General features: G+C 38.8%; 2 protein-coding genes across 7 annotated transcripts in view; one reads left to right on the top strand and one right to left on the bottom strand.

The window, feature by feature from the left end:
- The first annotated feature begins 291 nt into the window (after positions 1-291).
- On the top strand, positions 292-9,457 carry si:dkey-90m5.4 (leucine-rich alpha-2-glycoprotein). Its single transcript, XM_063002077.1, has 3 exons — positions 292-437; positions 1,798-2,131; positions 8,558-9,457. Exons 2-3 carry the CDS (start codon positions 1,798-1,800, stop codon positions 9,205-9,207), a joined length of 984 nt encoding a protein of 327 aa, XP_062858147.1. The 5' UTR covers positions 292-437; the 3' UTR covers positions 9,208-9,457.
- Positions 9,458-14,140: 4,683 nt separating this feature from the next.
- Positions 14,141-21,239, bottom strand: part of slain2 (SLAIN motif family, member 2) — a 36,640-nt gene continuing 29,541 nt past the window's right edge. For 2 of the 6 annotated variants that reach the window (XM_063002069.1, XM_063002070.1), the window contains exons 6-9: positions 20,455-20,592; positions 19,270-19,353; positions 16,892-17,099; positions 14,141-14,494 (exon numbers count right to left, since the gene is read on the bottom strand). In XM_063002069.1, the coding sequence (XP_062858139.1) occupies positions 14,428-14,494; positions 16,892-17,099; positions 19,270-19,353; positions 20,455-20,592 (497 nt within the window). In that variant the 3' untranslated portion in view covers positions 14,141-14,427. The remainder of the gene's footprint in view (positions 14,495-16,891; positions 17,100-19,269; positions 19,354-20,454; positions 20,593-21,239) is intronic. The other 4 variants (XM_063002071.1, XM_063002072.1, XM_063002073.1 and 1 more) reach the window with 2 other exon arrangements.

Genomic DNA, 21,239 nt, shown 5'->3' with positions numbered 1-21,239 from the left:
ACACAGGTATACAAAATACATGACTAATTAAGTAACGTTGAGCAATGTGTATGTGCTGTGTAAATCATTTACTTATTGATCCATCGTCTACAATATGAACAAATCACAGTTTGGAGAACATAGTACATAAAATACACCAGATGTTTTATTTATGATTACTTATAAAACTACAGTAGTTTAAAAGGTATTTGAAAAAGTCTTAGATACAATTTTATATATTAAATAACCTGAAAATATTTTTTGGTTACATTTCAGACTTTGGCTATTGGCACTTAGTTGGTAAAGTTCTGATGATATTTGTTTTGTGACAGATCTTTCCATGACCTATATACTAGTAAGAGCTGTTGAAATTCCAAAAACACCATTAATCTGCAGGGCATTTAAACGTGAGGAGATTCTAAGAAAAAGTAAACTGATAGTAAAATAAAAACTACGAGGTAAGGAGCATTTTCTCATGTTATTTCACGGTATTTTTTTTTTTTTAAATGTGTGTAATATACAATTATTATTATTTTAACATAAACACAATCTGGTATGATTTACAGAGGATTTGAATAGACAATTTGTATGAGCGATGAGCATGTGAATATAAGATTTAGTTTACTTTGTAAATTTGAACAATATATTTGCAACTGACCCTAATAAAAGTTAAGACTTCATGAAACAAGAAGAGCTTTTCTTTATCTAAATTAACAAACAAAGTTTCCAGTATTTTTTAAGCCTACTTTGTATAAAGTGCGTCTTTATAGTATGGGCAATTAGCATAACTCTAACTTTGACTGCAACCTGTAGAAAAAAAAATACACCGTAAAAATCTGTTGATTTAAAACTCATAGCAAAAGTGCAGGTAAGCTATTTCAAAGGCCTTTTTGATGTTTGGTCAGACAGGTAAAATGCTACAGATCTGGTGGTTAGAGATAATTATAATAATAATAAGTTAGATTGATTGTTTGTTTGTTTATTAGGATTTTAACGTCATGTCCCACACTTTTGGTTACATTCATGACAGTAACGGTAGTTACTCATTACACAAGATTCATCAGTTCACGAGGTTATATCAAACACAGTCATGGACAATTTAGTATCTTCAATTCACCTCACTTGCACATCTTTGGACTGTGGGAGGAAACCGGAGCATCCAGAGTAAACCCACGTAGACACGGGGAGAAATATAAGTTAGATTTATATAGCGCCTTTCTCATACTCAAGGTCACAAGATTTTGAGAATTTTGAGAAAGCAGGTATGTTTTAAGTTGAGTTTTTCAGGATGAAAGTGAGGAGCAGAAATGGAGAGATTGTGGTAAAGCGTTCCATAGTTTAGGGGCCATGACACTAAAAGATCTTCCCCTGCCGAGACCAGTCTGAAATTAGGGATGGCAGGAAGACCAGCATCGGGGACCTGAGTGTACGGGCAAAGCAGTATAAGTGTAGAAGTTCTGCTAATTAAGTGGGTGCAGGACCGTGCAAAGACTTGTAGGTGAGCAGAAGGAGTCTGAACTGAATGCGTTATGTGACAGGTAGCCAGTGTAACTAATACAGAGTAGGAGTGATGTGGGCTGATTTTTGAACCTGTAATAGAATTCTGGCAGCAGAATTGTGGACATACTGGAGTGAACGGATGGATCTGTTAGGAATGCAAATGAGAAGTGAGTTGCAATAGTCAACACGGGACGTGATAAAAGCATGAACCAGAGTTTCAGCTCCACAGAGTCTAGCAATATTACGAAGGTGAAAAAAGGCTTCAACTGTTGTTTACTCAAAAAGCTCTGTATTTTTTTTTCTTTTACTTTTGTACAGATGAAGTGGATTTGCCTCCTAGCTCATGTGCTAATGCTCTGTTTCCATTGCCATGGAACCATATCATGTCCAGCACAGTGCACATGTCATTTTGGCCTCAGCTCCACAGAGGTGGTGTGTCCTGATGCTGATCTTTCTCACTACCCTAAAGATGGTCTCCCAGCTAACACCACTTCTCTGACCATCCAGTTTACTAACTTGAGCAAGATCTCGGCCACTGACCTGAGAGAAACACCCTTACTACAGGAGCTCCACATACCAGGAAACAAAATCAGCAGTTTACCTGAGGACCTGTTAATGGACATGCATCACCTCCATACCATAGATCTTACAGGTGAGTGTGTGTGGGTGTGTATTAACCTACGTCCAAAACATAGACCTCACAAGTGCCTGTGTATGTGGTCAACTATACATCTATTCTGTATACCCTAAATACAAGAATATTTGTGTTTACTATACATTCAAACCACAGTCCACATGAGCAAGTATGTGTCCAATATGTGTCTGCATCTTACCAAATTGCATGTGGAGGAGTTCCTGGACCAGCCTTGGAAATTGCATATTGCAGTAGGAAAATACCCCATCTTAGCTTAAATACGACCAATTAGGGCCACTCAGGTGGCGCAGCGGTAAAAACACATGCTGGAACCAGAGCTGGAATCTCAAATAAATCGTATCGAATCTCAGCTCTGCCTGCTGGCTAAGGCTGAGCGGCCACATAAACAACGATTGGCCTGTTGTTCAGATATGGGCGGGACTAAGCCGGATGGGGTCTCTCTCCCATGACCTCTGCTGATTGATGGCGCCTGCACAGAGATGGGAAAAGAGTGCTGTCAGGGAGTGTCTCTCCACACACAACGCTGAGCTGCACTGGACTCATCAAAGTGTGGGTGATAAGATGCATACGGCATGCTGCCCACGTGTCGGAGAGGGTGTGTGGGTTAGCTTCGTTCTCCTCAATCAGAGCAAGGATCGGCATTGGTGGAGAGGAAGTATGATGTAATCGGGCAATTGAACGCTCTAAAAGGAAGAATGAAAAAGGAAAGAAAATGCATAAACAAATAATTTCTATATATATATATATATATATATATATATACAACCCCTGGCAAAAATTATGGAATCACCACTCTTGGAAGATGTTCTTTCAATTGTTTAATTTTGTAGAAAAAAAATAAATCACAGACATGCCACAAAACTATCATTTCTCAAACTGTCAACCCTCTGGCATTAAGAAACAATAAAAAAAGAAACAAATATAATAGTTGTGGTCAGTCACAATTGCTTTTTTTTAGATCAAGTAGAGGAAAAAAATATGGAATCACTCAAATCTGAGGAAAAAATTATGGAATCATTAGAAAACACTGCACCATTATTACTTTGTTGCACCACCTCTGGCTTTTATAATGGTTTAAACTCTCTGAGGCATGGAGTTAACTAATGACAAACAGTATTCTTCATCAATCTGCCTTCAACTGTCTCTTGCTGTTGCCAGATCAGCTTTGCAGGTTGGAACCTTGTCATTGACCATTTTCTTCAATTTCCACCAGAGATTTTCAAATGGATTGAGATCCAGACTATTTGCAGGCCATGCCATTGACATTATATGTTTTCTTGAAGGAAAGTTTTCACGTCCTTTGCCCTATGGCAAGATGCATTATCATCTTGAAAAATGAAGTCATCATCACCAAACATCCTTTCAACTGATGGAATAAGAAAAGCGTCCAAAATTTCAATGTGGACTTTGGCATTTATTGAAGACCATCTCCCCTGTGCCTTTACCCGACATGCAGGCCCATATCATCAACAACTGTGGAAATTAACATGTTTTCTTTAGGCAGTTATCTTCATAAATTTCATTGGACAGACACCAAACAAAAGTTCCAGCATCATCACCTTGCCCAATGCAGATTCGCGATTCATCACTGAAGATCACTTTTATCCAGTCACCCACAGTCCACGATTGCTTTTCTTTAGCCTACTTTAACCTTGTTCTTTTCTTTTTAGGTGTTAATGATGGCTTTTGTTTGGCTTTTCTGTATGTAAATCCCATTTCTTTTAGGTGATTTCTTACAGTTCAGTCACAGACATTGACTCCACTTTCCGGCCACTTGTTTCTCATTTGTTTTGTTGTGCATTTTCTGTTTTCAAGACATATTGCTTTAAGTTTTCTATCTTGATGCTTTGATGTCTTACTTGGTCTACCAGTGCTTCCCTTTTACAACCTTCCCATTTTGTTTGTACTTGGTCCAGATTTTAAACACAGCTTACTGGGAACAACCAACATCTTTTGCGACATTCCACAATGATTTATCTTCTTGAAGGAGTTTTATAATCCTCTCATTTGTTTCAACTGACATATCTTGTGTTGGAACCATGATTCATGACAATCTGCTTTGTGCAACAGCTCTCCGAGGTGTGAGCACTCTTTTTAAACTGAAGAATAATTAGCAAATCTAATCTGCTGCAGATGTTTTGTTTTTAAACTGCAAATTACAGAGTGATTCCATAATTTTTTCCTCAGATTTGAGTGATTCCATATTTTTTTCCTCTACTTGATCTAAAAAAAGCAATTGTGACTGACCACAACTATTATATTTGTTTCTTTTTTTTATTGTTTCTTAATGCCAGAAGGTTGACATTTTGAAAAATGATAGTTTTGTGGCATGTCTGTGATTTATTTTTTTTCTACAAAATTAAACAATTGACAGAACATCTTCCAAGAGTGGTGATTCCATAATTTTTGCCAGGGGTTGTATATACAGTAGTGTAGCAGTAAATAGCAGTCCAACACCATTAACTTGATAAATCACTGTTTTTAGTAGAAGTGATATTTCTACATAGCTTGAAAGTGTAGTAGAGTAATGAAAACAAAACAAACCCAACAATTAGGACATGCATCCCACTCATTCTGAGTAATGGAAGCATTGATTGAAAGGGGGTTGTTCAAAATAATAGCAGTGAGGAGTTCAATTGGTGAAGTCATTCATTCTGCAGAAGAACGGGTGTCAATTTTGGCCCTTATTTAATGTAGGAGGTGGCAAATGTTGCACAGGTTGGTCATAGCTCATTTCCTTTTGAAATACTGGGTAAAATGGGTTGTTCCAGACATTGTTCTGATGAACAGCGTACTTTGATTAAAAAGTTGATTGTAGAGGGAAAAAACATACAGAGAAGTGCAGCAAATTATAAGCTGCTCAGCTAAAATGCCTTAAAGTGACAACCAAAACCTGAAAGACGCAGAAGGAAGCGTGGAACTACTGTTCGAATGGATCAGAGAATAGCCAAATACTCAGCCAATGATCACCTCCAGAAAGATCAAGGAACATCTGAAGTTACCAGTAAGTACAGAAGATGATTAAGTGAAGCCAATTTACCAGCAACAACTCCTGCAAAGTCCCGTTGTTAAGAAAAAGACGTGTCCTGAATGGGTTCAAATTTGCCAAGGAACACCTTGACTGGTCCAAAGAGAAATGGCTCAACATTTGTGGACTGATGAAAGAAAAATTGTTCTTTTTGGGTCTAGTGGCCGTAGACAGTATGTCAGATGACCCTCGAGCACTGAATTCAAGCCACAGTACACTGTGAAGACAGTAAAGCATGGTGGTACAAAATGATGATATGGGGATGTTTATCTTACCATGGTGTTACGCCTAGTTATCACATACGAGGGATCATGGATCAATTTAAATATATCAGAATACTTGAGGAGATCATGTTGCCCTATGTCGAAGAAGAAATGTCCTTAAAATGGGTGTTTTAACATGACAATGACCCAAAACATCTTGGTTACAGACAAACAAGATTGAGGTAATAGAGTGACCAGCCCAATCCCCTGACTTCAGTCCCATAGAGAACTTGTGGGCTGACATCTGAAACACGTTTTTTTGAGGCAAAACCCAAAATTGCAGAAGAACTGTGGAATGTAGTCTAATCATTCTGGACTGGAATACCTGTTCAGAGGTGCCAGAAGTTGGTGGACTCCATGCAACACAGATCTCGGAAACAATCGTTATGCCACTGAATATTAGTTCAGTAATTTAAAGTAAAGTGAAACCTCAAACATTTTTTCATGTTATAGATAAATTTTTTTAGTTTTTAAAGAAAAATGCTGGCACTGCTATTTTTTTGAACAGCCTAATATTCATTTTTCTTAACTTTCTGTAAATGATGAACACAAACTGGCTAAATGTTGTTAATGTTTAGATTTAGAATTGAAAGTGTAGTATTTTCAGTGCGTTTGCATTTATGGAAATAAAAGTTATTATAATGATTTTGTGCTTTATTCACTTTTTTAAAGTCACTGCTATTTTTTTGAACACTACTGTATATGTATATATATATATAAATACAACCAATTGTGTTTGTGTGAACGCCCAGCCAGGTCGGGGAAATTCAAAATTGTGTGTGCACAGTGTTGTGCTTACCTGAGCGCTGAAATTGTTTAATTAATGAATACATTTCATTCTTTCTAAAGTAAAGCTTAGGTGTAATTTGGTCATGCAGTAGGACGATAAAACAAAATACAAAAAAAAAAAAAACCAAACAAATTAAATTATTGTGATCTTGGAGTGGACTGATAAACCAGTAAACTCACTTCGCTGAAAAAAAAGTGCTCTCACCATAAAATGTAAAAAAAAGCTCCACATTTTGCCCTCCAAACTAGTACAAAAAAATCAAAAAGCACTGTACGGTTAAAGTTATTTGGACATCCATTCCAATGTCCTTAAATATAAGAAATTATGTGCCCTCTTCTAATCAGATTGAACATTTTTTAATGAATTGTAATGACAGCTACAAACCAGGATCTCTTGTTCAAGATCAGTGTCTGACCCTACAAATAAATTTTAAACTAAATATGCACACATTTAAATACATACACAACTTTCCACACTCTAAACTCAAAATTTTGACCTTTTTCAACGAATTATTTTGCTTTAGTACAACATCATACCAATTTTGAGTTGAGCCAACTAAAATATCTGAGTTGCTTGAATGTATTATGTTCAAATACTGGGAAGGGGCGGAGCTTTACCCAGACCTTTACCAGCTTTACTGGTATCCAGACCTACCGTGACCGTGCAGCCCTGCATTGGGAACAGTGTGGCTATGCTGAGAAATGTGTTGATACATGCTCAATATTTCAGGTATACAAATCTACAAAGTTGAATCAGTTTATCTGGACACAAGATTGTTGTAGAGTTTGTTATTCTCTACGTCAAACTTGTATCCAGATGAGTTGATTCCACTTTGTTGATATGCTATAGTGATGGGAATTTCGGCTCCTTTTAGAGAGCCGGTTCTTTTGGCTCGGCTCACTAAAAAGAGCCGGCTCTTTCGGCTCCCAAGTGGCTCCTTAGATTTTTTTGATGCTTAAATTAATTTATTACCAAATTACATGTAAAATGAATTACTAATGTAAAAAAACATTGTATCAAATGCTTAAATTGCTTTATTTATATACTCAACATGGAACAGAGTGCTCCAACAATAAATTATAAAATACAAAAACAAAGACCCATCTCAATTAGACAAAAAGATCTGATTGTGTATATTATTTGTACATTTGCATCTAAAGTGGGACAGCATGGTGGCTAAGTGGTTGGCACTGTCGCCTCACGGCAAGAAGGTCCTGGGTTCGATCCCCAGGTGAAGAGCTCGGGTCCTTTCTGTGTGGAGTTTGCATGTCTTTCCCGTGTCCGTGTGGATTTCCTCCGGGTGCTCCGGTTTCCTCCCACAGTCCAAAGACATGCAAGTGAGGTGAATGTTCCTGTCATGAATGTAACCAAAGTGTAAAACGTGACGTTAAAATCCTAATAAACAAAACAAAATAAACAAGCATCTAGAGTGAAACAACACAACATCAACGAAGCATCACTCACACTCAACAAAATATAAATGAAAATATACTATGTTTCCTCTCACTCATTTTCCTCACCTTTCCAGCGTGTAATGTCTGGCTGTGCAAAGCGCTGAGTTCTCTCTCTCTCTCTCCTGTTCGTGCACGCTGTCTCTCTGTGTATGTGTAACCCACAAACGCCACCACGTATCTTGACCAATCACGTGCGGTTTTGACAGAAAAAAAAAACGGAAAAAAACGAATCGGCTCCCAGTCAGGAGCCGGATCCCGTCGTTCACTTTAAAGAGCCGGCTCTTAGAGCCGGATCGTTCGCGACCGACCCATCACTAATATGCTGAGCAATAGATCAGCATGAGTGTTTGTGATATAAATATATATATGTATGAATATGTGTTAGTCCAGTGATTCAATAAAAGAGCTGTTTCTTATCACCTTCTTCTAATCATATTAGCGGAACCTAATTTGGGTTTGTGGAACAAAACATTTAAATTAAACTTAAGTAGGTTCAGATTAATTTAGTGTGATGGTGTTAAAGATTTTCATGTTGATATTACCTAATTTAGTTAAGTTAGTTTAACAGCGAAAGGCTTGTTGCATTTACTTAAAACATTCTAGTTGAGATTACATAGAAAAATGCATGCAAATTGTTACCATAATTTTTTTAAGTAGATCCAGTATATTATTTTTTAGAGTGCAAGAAAAGTGGAGGCTGTTATAGCCACCAATTGAATGAAATGTCTAAAAAGCTCAGGGACAGGTGTCCACATACCTATGGTCATTTAGTGTACATGCACGGAACATGTTGGACGCTGATAGAGTAAATACTAAGATTATCAAATAATATGTTTTATGTGCATAATTTTTGCTAATTCCTCAATGTACCTTCTTATCTTCTCTCAGATAACCAGTTACATGAACTTCCTGCCAAAGTATTTCATCACGCCCCATTGCTTAACCTGGTGCTTAAGGACAACCTGCTCACTAACATAAATGAGGACTGCCTTCCCACCAACAGCAGCCTAACATGGTTAGATCTATCAGGGAACAAGCTTAGGAAAATACCTAGTACTCTGCTCCAGAGACTGGACCAACTTGAAACTCTACACCTCTCTCAAAATCTCTTGGAGGAGATTCCAGCTGAGAGTCTGCACTCCCTCCCTGCTCTAGAGAGACTTCATCTAGAAGAAAACAAACTTCATTCTCTGGATGCCAAAGTTTTTAGCCATAATGCTAATCTAACTCACCTGTTCCTTCAAAGAAATAAGCTTGAGAGTCTCCCGGCAACTGTGTTTCATGATCTCAAACATCTCCAGTACCTGGACCTTACTGAAAACAGGCTTCAATTCTTGTCCCCGGGCACACTCGGGTTAGGGATTGTACAGGTAGAGTTGACCTTAAACCCGTGGCACTGTGATGCAAAAATGGAATACATGTGGAAGAGGCTGAACATGCAGTCAGTGCAGTCTGAGCCAACATGTGCCATGCCAGAGAAGCTGAAATACAAGGCCATTATAAAACTTACACAAAAAGAGCTAGGCTTGGTAGACTGAAAGATACAGAATAAAGATGGGAGAGAAAAAAAAATACTTGATTGAAAGATTGGGTTTAATGCAGACAAATAAGGCAAATAAAGTAAATAACTGGAATTTTGAGTGGTTTAATGGGAGTTAAACTGTTTTATCATTGATTGTAAATTTGTGAATAAGAAACTTAATATGATAATCAAGGTTATACAGTGATGTGAAGTTTTCCAACACCATCTATTCAATTTAAAATATAAAAATAATGCAGACAATGAAACCAGTCATTTTTTTACTGTTTTATTTGAAATGTGAACACAGGGGAAACTGAGCGACATGTTTGTGTAGATATAAAAATGTTCTCTTAAACTGTCAGCAAAACGGTGTGGCATGAAAGTGCTCATGCTCATACCAGGCTCAGGCTTCCCACCAGTGCTGCCTCTCACTGTGCAGAGGTTTCGCTCTGTTTAATAAATAAGCCTCTTATTACATCAGAGCATGTAGTCATAAATATCAAGGCATTTATAACAGACAGAACAATGATATTAATAAAGCAATTACAAAAGCAAATAATATATGATCCAAAAACTCAACAAAGAAATGCAAAGACCCCTGAAACAAAAAATGAAGTTGGCACAACATAAAAGTTCTAAAAAAAAGTCATTAAAGCGAAGGCATGACTTTATAAATTATAGGCACTCATCTGTAAAACTTTTGCAAGTCTTAACACTCGCGTCAAATAGCATTGCCATTCGAGCACAGGCAGGCGCTGTTAATTTTATCTTTATCACCGTGTATGATTGTTGGTGCTTCGCCTTTGAGGCATTTATTTCATGATTTGTTGATGGATCATGAATCCAAACATGCATACATTTCCCTCTGAACAGGTTTTTATATATATATATACAGTGTATCACAAAAGTGAGTACACCCCTCACATTTCTGCAGATATTTAAGTATATCTTTTCATGGGACAACACTGACAAAATTACACTTTGACACAATGAAAAGTAGTCTGTGTGCAGCTTATATAACAGTGTAAATTTATTCTTCCCTCAAAATAACTCAATATACAGCCATTAATGTCTAAACCACCGGCAACAAAAGTGAGTACACCCCTAAGAGCCTACACCCCTAAATGTCCAAATTAAGCACTGCTTGTCATTTTCCCTCCAAAATGTCATGTGATTTGTTAGTGTTACTAGGTCTCAGGTGTGCATAGGGAGCAGGTGTGTAGTACAGCTCTCACACTCTCTCATACTGGTCACTGAAAGTTCCAACATGGCACCTCATGGCAAAGAACTCTCTGAGGATCTTAAAAGACGAATTGTTGCGCTACATGAAGATGGCCAAGGCTACAAGAAGATTGCCAACACCCTGAAACTGAGCTGCAGCACAGTGGCCAAGATCATCCAGCGTTTTAAAAGAGCAGGGTCCACTCAGAACAGACCTCGCGTTGGTCGTCCAAAGAAGCTGAGTGCACGTGCTCAGCGTCACATCCAACTGCTGTCTTTGAAAGATAGGCGCAGGAGTGCTGTCAGCATTGCTGCAGAGATTGAAACGGTGGGGGGTCAGCCTGTCAGTGCTAAGACCATACGCCGCACACTACATCAAATTGGTCTGCATGGCTGTCACCCCAGAAGGAAGCCTCTTCTGAAGTCTCTACACAAGAAAGCCCGCAAACAGTTTGCTGAAGACATGTCAACAAAGGACATGGATTACTGGAACCATGTCCTATGGTCTGATGAGACCAAGATTAATTTGTTTGGTTCAGATGGTCTCAAGCATGTGTGGCGGCAATCATGTGAGGAGTACAAAGATAAGTGTGTCATGCCTACAGTCAAGCATGGTGGTGGGAATGCCATGGTCTGGGGCTGCATGAGTGCAGCAGGTGCTGGGGAGTTACATTTCATTGAGGGACACATGAACTCCAATATGTACTTTGAAATACTGAAGCAGAGCATGATCCCCTCCCTCCGGAAACTGGGTCGCAGGGCAGTGTTCCAGCATGATAATGACCCCAAACACACCTCTAAGACGACCACTGCTTTATTGAAGAGGCTGAGGGTAAAGGTGATGGACTGGCCAAGCATGTCTCCAGACCTAAACCCAATAGAACATCTTTGGGGCATCCTCAAGCGGAAGGTGGAGGAGCGCAAAGTCTCGAATATCCGCCAGCTCCGTGATGTCGTCATGGAGGAGTGGAAAAGCATTCCAGTGGCAACCTGTGAAGCTCTGGTAAACTCCATGCCCAGGAGAGTTAAGGCAGTTCTGGGAAATAATGGTGGCCACACAAAATATTGACACTTTAGGAACTTTCACTAAGGGGTGTACTCACTTTTGTTGCCGGTGGTTTAGACATTAATGGCTGTATATTGAGTTATTTTGAGGGAAGAATAAATTTACACTGTTATATAAGCTGCACACAGACTACTTTTCATTGTGTCAAAGTGTCATTTTGTCAGTGTTGTCCCATGAAAAGATATACTTAAATATCTGCAGAAATGTGAGGGGTGTACTCACTTTTGTGATACACTGTATATATATATATATAATATATATATATATAAAATATATATATATAAAATCAGCCATAACATTAAAACCACCTCCTTGTTTCTACACTCATTGTCCAATTTATCAGCTACACTTACCAAATAGAAGCACTTTGTAGTTCTACAAATACTGACTGTAGTCCATCTGTTTCTCTGCATGCTTTGTTACCCCCCTTTCATGCTGTTCTTCAATGGTCAGGACCACTACAGAGTAGGTATTATTTGGGTGGTGGGTCATTCTTAGCACTGCAGTAACACTGTCATGGTGGTGGTGTGTTAGTGTGTGTTGTGCTGGTATGAGTGGATAAGACACAGCAGCACTGATGTAGTTTTTAAAACACCTCACTGTCACTGCTGGACTGAGAATAGTCCACCAACCAAAAATATCCAGCCATCAGGCCCCGTAGGCAGCGTCCTTTGACCACCGATGAAGATCTAGAAGATGACCAACTCAAACAGCAGCAATAGATGAGCGATCGTTTCTGACTTTACATCTACAAGGTGAACCAACTAGGTAGGAGTGTCTAATAGAGTGGACAGTGAGTGGACACGGTATTTAAAAACTCCATCAGCAGTGCTGCTGTGTCTGATTCACGCATCTGTCCTGTGGGGGTCCTGACCATTGAAGAACAAGGTGAAAGCAGGCTAAAAAAGTATGCAGAGAAACAGATGGACTACAGTCAGTAATTGTAGAACTACAAAGTGCTTCTATTTGGTAAGTGTAGCTGATAAATTGGACAATGAGTGTAGAAACAAGGAGGTGGTTTTAATGTTATGGCTGATTATATATATATATATATATATGTACACATGGCTACAAGACTGGACCCGAAATCACTTCCATCATAAATATTTTTCACAACCACCACACGATATGTTACAATGTCATCTTATCCACCTCTCTCCTAAATCAGAGACCAAGAAATTGATGGCAGGTTCATTAGTTTATAACATGAGCTCAGGCTTTTGTCTGAAACACTCATTTTGTTTTTACATTTGGTTCACAATAATTTAACTGCCAAATTAAAACATGATATGAACACTTTATGACATACATATAATTTGAAAAATGTCACTGATTTGACATATATTCTTATATTTCAGTCCAACAGCTCATGATTCAAGTTTACATTTAAAAATGGTTAACATATCAACCGTTTGTCATTATGTTTTTTATTTTTAATAGCAGAAAGGACTATTTAATGCAAAATGTTTTTCAATTTACCTACAAACTGTTTCTAAAAAAGGCCAATGACATCATTGTGTCTGTCTTTTAAGCGATTCTGATACTAACAGTTCATGCCTCCATATTCATTCTTTATTTTTTCTTTATGCATTTTCTCCCCTTTTCCTCCCTATCAGCACGTCCAATTGCCCAATTGCATCATGCTTCCTCTCCACCAATGCCGATCCCTGCTCTGATTGAGGAGAACGAGGCTAACCCATGCCCCCTCCGACACGTGGGCAGCATGCCGTATGCATCTTATCACCTACACTTTGATGAGTGCAGTGCAGCTCAGCGTTGTGTACGGAGAGTCACACCCTGAGAGCACTCTTTTCTCATCTCTGTGCAGGTGCCATCAATCAACCAGCAGAGTAATTGCACCAGTCATGAGAGAGAGTGACCCCATCCGGCTTAGTTCTGCCCATATCTGAACAACAGGCCAATATGTTGTGGCCGCTCAGCCTTAGCCGGCAGGCAGAGCTGAGATTCGATATGATGTATTTGATATCCCAGCTCTGGTTCCAGCGTGTGTTTTTACCGCTGCGCCACCTGAGCGGCCCATGCCTCCATATTCATTCTAGGCAGCTGAGTTCTCCTACTCTAGTGCATAATCTAGACACAGTAAAGTCATTGGTCCAGTCTTTTTTGGAAACAGTAAGAACAATTTTTAAAGCTTTGGCATTACACAGTCTTTCCTGCCTGAACATGATAGTTCGGCTTTTAACTGAAACCCATCAATACATCAAATTATTTTTCAGCTATTTCACATATCTGGCCACTGAGTCATGAAACCATCAGAAAAATGCTTTGGGAAGGTAGCTTTATAGTCGAGGTTGAACACTAACATTCAAAATGCAAAAAATGCTCAATTAAAGCAAAATAAAATACTGCGTAGGAATATATTCTGTAAATAATATTTTTTACATAATTATTTCTAAATAAATAATTGTCACTTAGATATGACAAGACAATCTGGCTATAATGCACTGTAATGGGTTCAATCCTATTTCACCATACAGCCACTTTTGTGACAACCAGCAAGTTGGACATCGTGAGTATATATGTTTTAGAGTATATTTTACTCTCGCAGGATTGCAACAGGCCCATTACAGTGAAAATGCACGTAACGATAGTCGAGGGTTTCCTTTGTAGCAAAGTTAAAATACCAGTTTATCAGACAGAATGCAAGAGCAACGCTTTTATTTGTTTTGTTCTCTCTGTAGGAGCTCTTTATGATTGATGAAAGATAAGGGCCAGGGCAGGATGGGTACATCTCACTTGGTTTCTTTGGCATTCCCAGATCTCCAGCCAGTCGTGATAGTGGAACTCTCACCATTATGAGAATTTGCTTACAATTTTGATTGTATGGGGATGTTGAGTTTGTCGCTAGCACATTTGTGTGGTTTAAAATGGTTGATTGGTAAAGTGCCAGGTTGGATAGTCTATCTGTGCTGTAGGTTTGGATCCTGCTCAGTAGCAGCCCTCTCGCCAGCTCTCATCTCTGACACCACCGTAGGTGCGTGGAACTGGCAGAGACCTAGGAGGTAAACACACAAATTCATGCAGGATGGTGGCACTAATAGTAAAAAAAGATTAAAAAGCAAAATATAAAGTAACAAAATAAATAAAACAAATTGATTTACACAAAACTATAGAAAAAGATGTAAATGTAACTAAACAGTGGTACCTTGTAACTCGACGTTCCCTAAACTCGAAATCTTTGAAACTCGACGCCCTTCATCAAGAAATCTGTCCCCTTAAACCCGATGTGTGTGCGACTGCTGCTTTGTTCAGCATCGGGCTTGAGCGGTGCGGTAAAACGTCATCAAAGTGCGAATATGAGACGTATATGCATTTGTGTAAAATAAGTGTCAAATTCACTCTAAAAGCGTCCACATGTATCTGTGTTTAGATAGATTTTCCTCCTGTTTCACTTTTAAACTTGTGGTATAACTCGAAGTGCTGAGTAATGATGAGAATCAGCTTTTCCAGAGAAAGTGTAAAACGTATATTGTTAAAATAATGTGACTTAATGTATTAAAATAACGACACAGGAACACTAAACCTCTCTTAATTATTACTGCTCTTAAGTTCTATCCACTATTGACATTTCTCACTCATTGTTTTAGTACAATAAGTCACGTTAAGCTTTGTGCACCGCCACACATAGGAAATAACAGCACAGCCAGTGCAAAAGCTACTTTACTGAATGCAATACAGTATTCCAAGATCAAGCATCTCCACGATTAAGAAGCAAAAGGAAACAATAAAGAAGTAAAGGTAATGAGCAGATTTTATTGTATTTAACTGTTTTGCAATTGTATTTCTGTGTTCTATATATTATATGTGTTATTTTTAGTGTATAAATGTTAAAAACAACCCCAATATTTTACATTAGCCTAAAATATATGTTCCACGAGACCATGGAATCAATCCCAGAAACAATTGATGCCGAGTTTCAAGGTACCACTGTATTTGTTAAAAAAATACACTGTATTTGTTTACTGTTTTGCTTTTAAAATCATTTCTGTGCTTTTGCAATACGAGTAGTTGTTTCTGGATTGTGTTTTTGCTTCTTTGCTGCTGACTTTTGGCACTGTTTTTAGAAGCACGATTTGTTAGTGCTTTAGGCTTTCTTATTATTCCTGCATTATTTTATACTTAAATTACAGGTGATCAGTAAGCATCTCTGCATTAGCACCGTTATCCAGTCAGCAAGTAATGTAATAAGTGACATAAAATTTTAAATATGTATTATACTTCTCAACACAAAACTTAAAACTGTTTAAATGAAAAAAATTATAGTGACTTACTTTGCTCAATATTCAAATCATAATTGTTATAAATTGGCAAAGAAATTGATCTTAATCATGTACATGTATCTTTAGCATTTTATACACCGATCAGCCATAACATTAAAACCACTCCCTTGTTTCTACACTCACTGTCCATTTTATCAGCTCCACTTACCATATAGAAGCACTTTGTAGTTCTACAGTTACTGACTGTAGTTCATATGTTTCTCTACATACTTTGTTAGCCCCCTTTCATGCTGTTCTTTAATGGTCAGGACTCTCACAGGACCACTACAGAGCAGGTATTATTTGGGTGGTGGATCATTCTCAGCACTGCAGTGACACTGACATGGTGGTGGTGTGTTAGTGTGTGTTGTGCTGGTATGAGTGGATAAGACACAGCAGCACTGCTGAAGTTTTTAAACACCACACTGTCACTGCTGGACTGAGAATAGTCCACCAACCAAAAATATCCAGCCAACAGCGCCCTGTGGGCAGCGTCCTGTGACCACTGATGAAGGTCTAGAAGATGACCAACTCAAACAGCAGCAATAGATGAGCGATCGTCTCTGACTTTACATCTACAAGGTGGACCAACTAGGTAGGAGTGTCTAATAGAGTGGACAGTGAGTGGACACGGTATTTAAACTCCAGCAGCGCTGCTGTGTCTAATCCACTCATACCAGCACAACGCACACTAACACACCACCACCATGTCAGTGTCACTGCAGTGCTGAGAATCATCCACCACCTAAATAATACCTGCTCTGTGGTGGTCCTGACCATTGAAGAACAGGGTGAAAGAGAGCTAACAGAGCATGCAGAGAAATAGATGGATTACGGTCAGTAATTGCAGAACTACAAAGTGCTTCTATATGGTAAGTGGAGCTGATGAAAGACAGTGAGTGTGGAAACAAGGAGGTGGTCATAATGTTATGCCTTATCGGTGTATATGACTTCATATTTCTCATTATTCTTTTATCAATTCAAGTTTAAGTATATAGTTAGGTTAGTTACAAAGCAACATTGTGTCCTAATTGCTATATAAAATGAAATGTGCCTTGACAGTACAAAATCATACAGATAAAAATTGTAACAGACACTAGTTGGTCTAATATAATGTGTGTACATGTGTGTACCTGCGCACAGGCTGGGCCAGTTTACTACGAGGCACAGGTAAACCACCAGCAGCAGTGCCACCGGGTCGGGGCAGAGCACTGCGGGGTTGAGCCAAAGAGCGTGTGGGTGTGGATGTGCCGGAGCCAGGATTAGACACCACCTTCATTGGCTGTCGTAGGGCCAGTGGTGATGGGGCTGCTGGAGTCCGTAACTTACTACTTGGCGGGACTGAGGAGAAGAAAGAAGGAAACAGAAAACCGGGTAAGAAAGGCAATAAAATGTTTAAAATTAAATACTACACCAAATACAAAGTATACAAACTGAAACCTATGACAGACAAAAAAAAGACAAACTTCAACCGTTTTCTTGACTGAGAACCAATGATTACAGACTGGTGTGCACAAGCAAACAAACAAATATCAACTCAAATGAACTCAATCTATGAAAACCAACATCAAAAAACGAGCTTCAATGACCAGGATGTATGAATCTTAATAGCATACATTACTTCACTCAGAGTGGAGCAAGCTGCTCCAGCTCCCTCTAGTGGTGAGACAGAAAGTAATTATTCCATTCACAAAACGAGCACAATCACACCAGTCCCACATACATACATACACACACAAATGAAATACCACAATATGAAAAACAGCAGAATCTTCAGCAGTGAATACTCACTAAAATCTGCCTCCTCTCCAAAGCAACACGAGAGAGGAACTAAAGATAAAAAACAGGAGATTCTGGGGTTCAAATGCGGTCACAGACAATTTTCACGGGCCTTTTCTTGTATGTGCATTACCCTTCGTAAACTAGTGGCCAAATATTTGCAATTTCTGATTGAATTAAAGTAAAAAAAACATTTTTTAAAATGTATTATTTTAATTACTATATAACTATAACTAGGGCCCTACTAAATTCATGGGAAAATGTGCCTGATTTTTGAAAAATCACAGATGTCACGGATTTTTACACAAAAGTGCCACATTAAATAACACTCATAAACTGAATAATAGAAGTACTGGAAGCTACAATACACAGCACAGCCTACCTTAATAGCCCCCCCTCAAAGACGAATATTCTCGTCCGTGTTTTGACACATCCTTCCTCATAATTGGTTGGGAGTTTTCCAAACTCAGTTATACGAGTTGTTTTTTTTAGCTGCTTCAGACTTTGACATCTTGAACAATTTGTCTAACCGATTGCTAATGTAACGGAGATTCTATAGAGTTTGCCGAGTTTATAAAGAAAGAAATAAACTGTACACAAACTATCGCAGCACACAGATGATCACATGTGTAGAGAAGCACACTTTTCCTTTGATTACGGAATCCCCTAAGGTAGAAAAGGCAGGAAACACGTAAACACATACATCAAACATTGTCAGAACACTACACCACAGAAAAGTCTGTTACACTAATGTAATTGCTGTATGATTGCTAGGCCTCATATTGTGCCTCATATTTCACAAACCTTAAAATTAGACTTTTACAGCAAATTACATATTACACGGGAAATGACTCATTTTACGGTCCGTGACATGATTTTCACAGCCGTGAATTAGATAGATACTGCTGAGATCCGGGTTTGAATCTCAGTGGTGCCATCAGTCAGGGATCTACACAGGTTAAGTCTGAGAAAGGGAGAATGCCAAAGCCCTGTGATGGATTGGTGCCCTGTCCATGGTGTTCCTGCCTTGTGCCCAGTGCTCTCAAATAAAACTGGACCTGCCAACTGGATAAAGCCCAGCCACAGGATAATGACCAGTACTGACCAGGATAAAGTGGTTAATACAAATAAAATGAAATAAAATAAAACTATAACAAGCTGAATGCATGTGCACAGTATTGTTCAGTTCTTTATGGATTGCATGTGTGAAACATTGCTTGCTAAACATCAAACAGGGCACACAATAGTGTGTAAAATATAGTTATTAGACTTATTTAGGAATGCTGCAACTCTACTAATATAAAAGAACTTTTTCATAGGTAGTTGAGCCACACCTCTAGGATTGATTGTTAAGCTGATAACTATTTGCATGTAAGCTGTATTAATGCAGGTTACACACACTTGTGATGTCAAAAGATTTTTGGTGATCAGTGGATCCATGTATACATGGCAACTGTTCAAAGATTAAAGGTATTCTAAAAAAAATTTGTGTATAGTTTTTGGGTTTTTTTTTTTCTTGTGGAGCATAACTTTCTGATTTAACCACTGTCCAGATCAAGAATTTTTAAAAGGCTTTCACATCACAGATAGCTTTTAGCAACACATCCAAGAAAACAGCATTACTCAGGGGTATGGATTTATACAAACTCTTGTCAAGGATAATATTTGGCATGGCTGTTAATGCTACACCATCTGTGTGTAATTTTAAGCTACAGCTATTCAAGTGAGTTACCTCGTAAAGAACTGGGGCTCTGCAGCCGCTCTTTGGGTTTCGGAGAGGCACGAGCTGGCCCGGAAAGCCTTTGGTTCTGAGCTGCTGGGAGACAATCAGGAATCATGGTCTGATTAGCTTGGCCTGAGGCAAGCTCAACAGCCATCATTAAAACACTGATCCAGAATGAATCAGTGAAAAAACTAAATGTAAATGCGCTAAAGTGGGGGACAGCCAGCCAGGGTGGGGTTTTGTCTGAGAAAGCAAAGGTAACCCAGTAAATTAGCCATGCCTCCACTAGCAAGAGAACCGTTATTCAGCCAGGGGACCACCAGCCAGCCACTAGAGGGTACCACAGAAAAGGGAATTATCTGAAACAGGGCGGCCGGCCAGGAAGAGCACCAAAAGCAGAGCCAAGTGAACATGAGCTCAGCTAAAAGGATATGGGCGAGCATGCTTAAGAATAGAAAGTTAGAGAGTAGGTTGGAAAGAAAGACAGATTTCACCAGTGAGGTAGCCTTCAAGTTTGACCAAGTATAATCTTGCAAGCAAATATTGTTTGAAAAGCATGAGCTTCGGGATTCAGCCTTTAACTCGAATATGAAGAAAGGACATGTTTATTGAATATGTCTAGCTTGTTTAAAGATTGCTAAACTCTTAACATTGTTTATGATTAATTACATTTAAATGTGGTTGTTTATGGATATTCTACTTTTGTTCTTATTGAATTACAAACCATTTCTGAAGTACAGAATTAAAAACTGATTTGTCAGTTGCTGCTAGTGCATGGGCATATATATTTTTATCCAGTGATTGGTAAACTGACTTCAAAGTCTTAGGCAATGTGTAGCCTGCAATACATGAAGGTGTCGCCTGGATATCTTTGCTGTAGGCCTAATATTCATACATGATAATGCACATGCACAACCCACACCATTGTGCTACAGGCCTACAACCCCGTTCTGTTAACAGATGTGGGCATCCCGCATTTTGATCCTATTAAACTATTATTTCGATAAACTGATGCATAAAACTGAATGAAAGTTCTTGCTATAGGCATATTATTCCTATTTGTTAATGCATTTGCAAGCTAGCTAATAAAAAGGTTAAGCACTTCTCTAGAGCATGAAGTCATGCAACAATGGACCACTGGGTCTTGTGTGTGCATGCTCAGTGACTGGTATGTGTGTGTATGAGCATGCTTACTTGCTGACTGGCTCTGGTGTCGGGGAGATCCATTTGGCACTTGGAGGTTGGATTCCATGCTGCGACTGTTTTTGACAGGTTCAGCAATAGGGCCTGAACTGGAACGCGTCAGGTTGGGAAGACTACGCCGCAATTTCTCTACACATACAATAACACACACACACACAAACATTACAGCACACAGGCAACACTTAAATTTAACTTACAGTTTTTCGGTTAGTCTACTAAAAAAATTTTTAATTTAAAGGTTTCTTGCTAAACTGATTATTTATTTATTTATTAGGATTTTTGCGTCATGTTATACACACTTTGGTTACATTCATGACAGTACAGGTAGTTACTCATTACACAAGGTTCATCAGTTTAACGTCAAACACAGTCATGGACAATTTTGTATCTCCAATTCACCTTACTTGAATGTCTATGGACTGTGGGAGGAAACCGGAGCTCCTGGATAAAACTAGGGATGCACCGATCCGATATTAAGATCGGATATCGGTCCCGATATTACCAAAATGAGATGGATCGGATATCGGATAATTAAACCGATCCATGGGGCCGATATACGTTCACTTTAATTAGTTTGCGACGCGTGCTAAGCCCATACAGGACGTGCTGCTGACGTATGGCGTAGAGCACAAACAAAAACAGCAACATGGAGCGAGCCAAAGAGCTGCATGGAGGTATTTCACTTGCTTGCTATGCCAACAAGTTCGATGGCAACATGTTTATTACTCAGGTTTAGCGGCTATATTTTATTTTGAATTACTGTTTGCACTAAATAT

This window comes from Trichomycterus rosablanca, chromosome 9, assembly GCF_030014385.1.
Source record: "Trichomycterus rosablanca isolate fTriRos1 chromosome 9, fTriRos1.hap1, whole genome shotgun sequence".
In the NCBI taxonomy this organism is placed as follows: Eukaryota; Metazoa; Chordata; class Actinopteri; order Siluriformes; family Trichomycteridae; genus Trichomycterus; species Trichomycterus rosablanca.
This window is presented reverse-complemented; position numbering and strand designations above follow the sequence as displayed.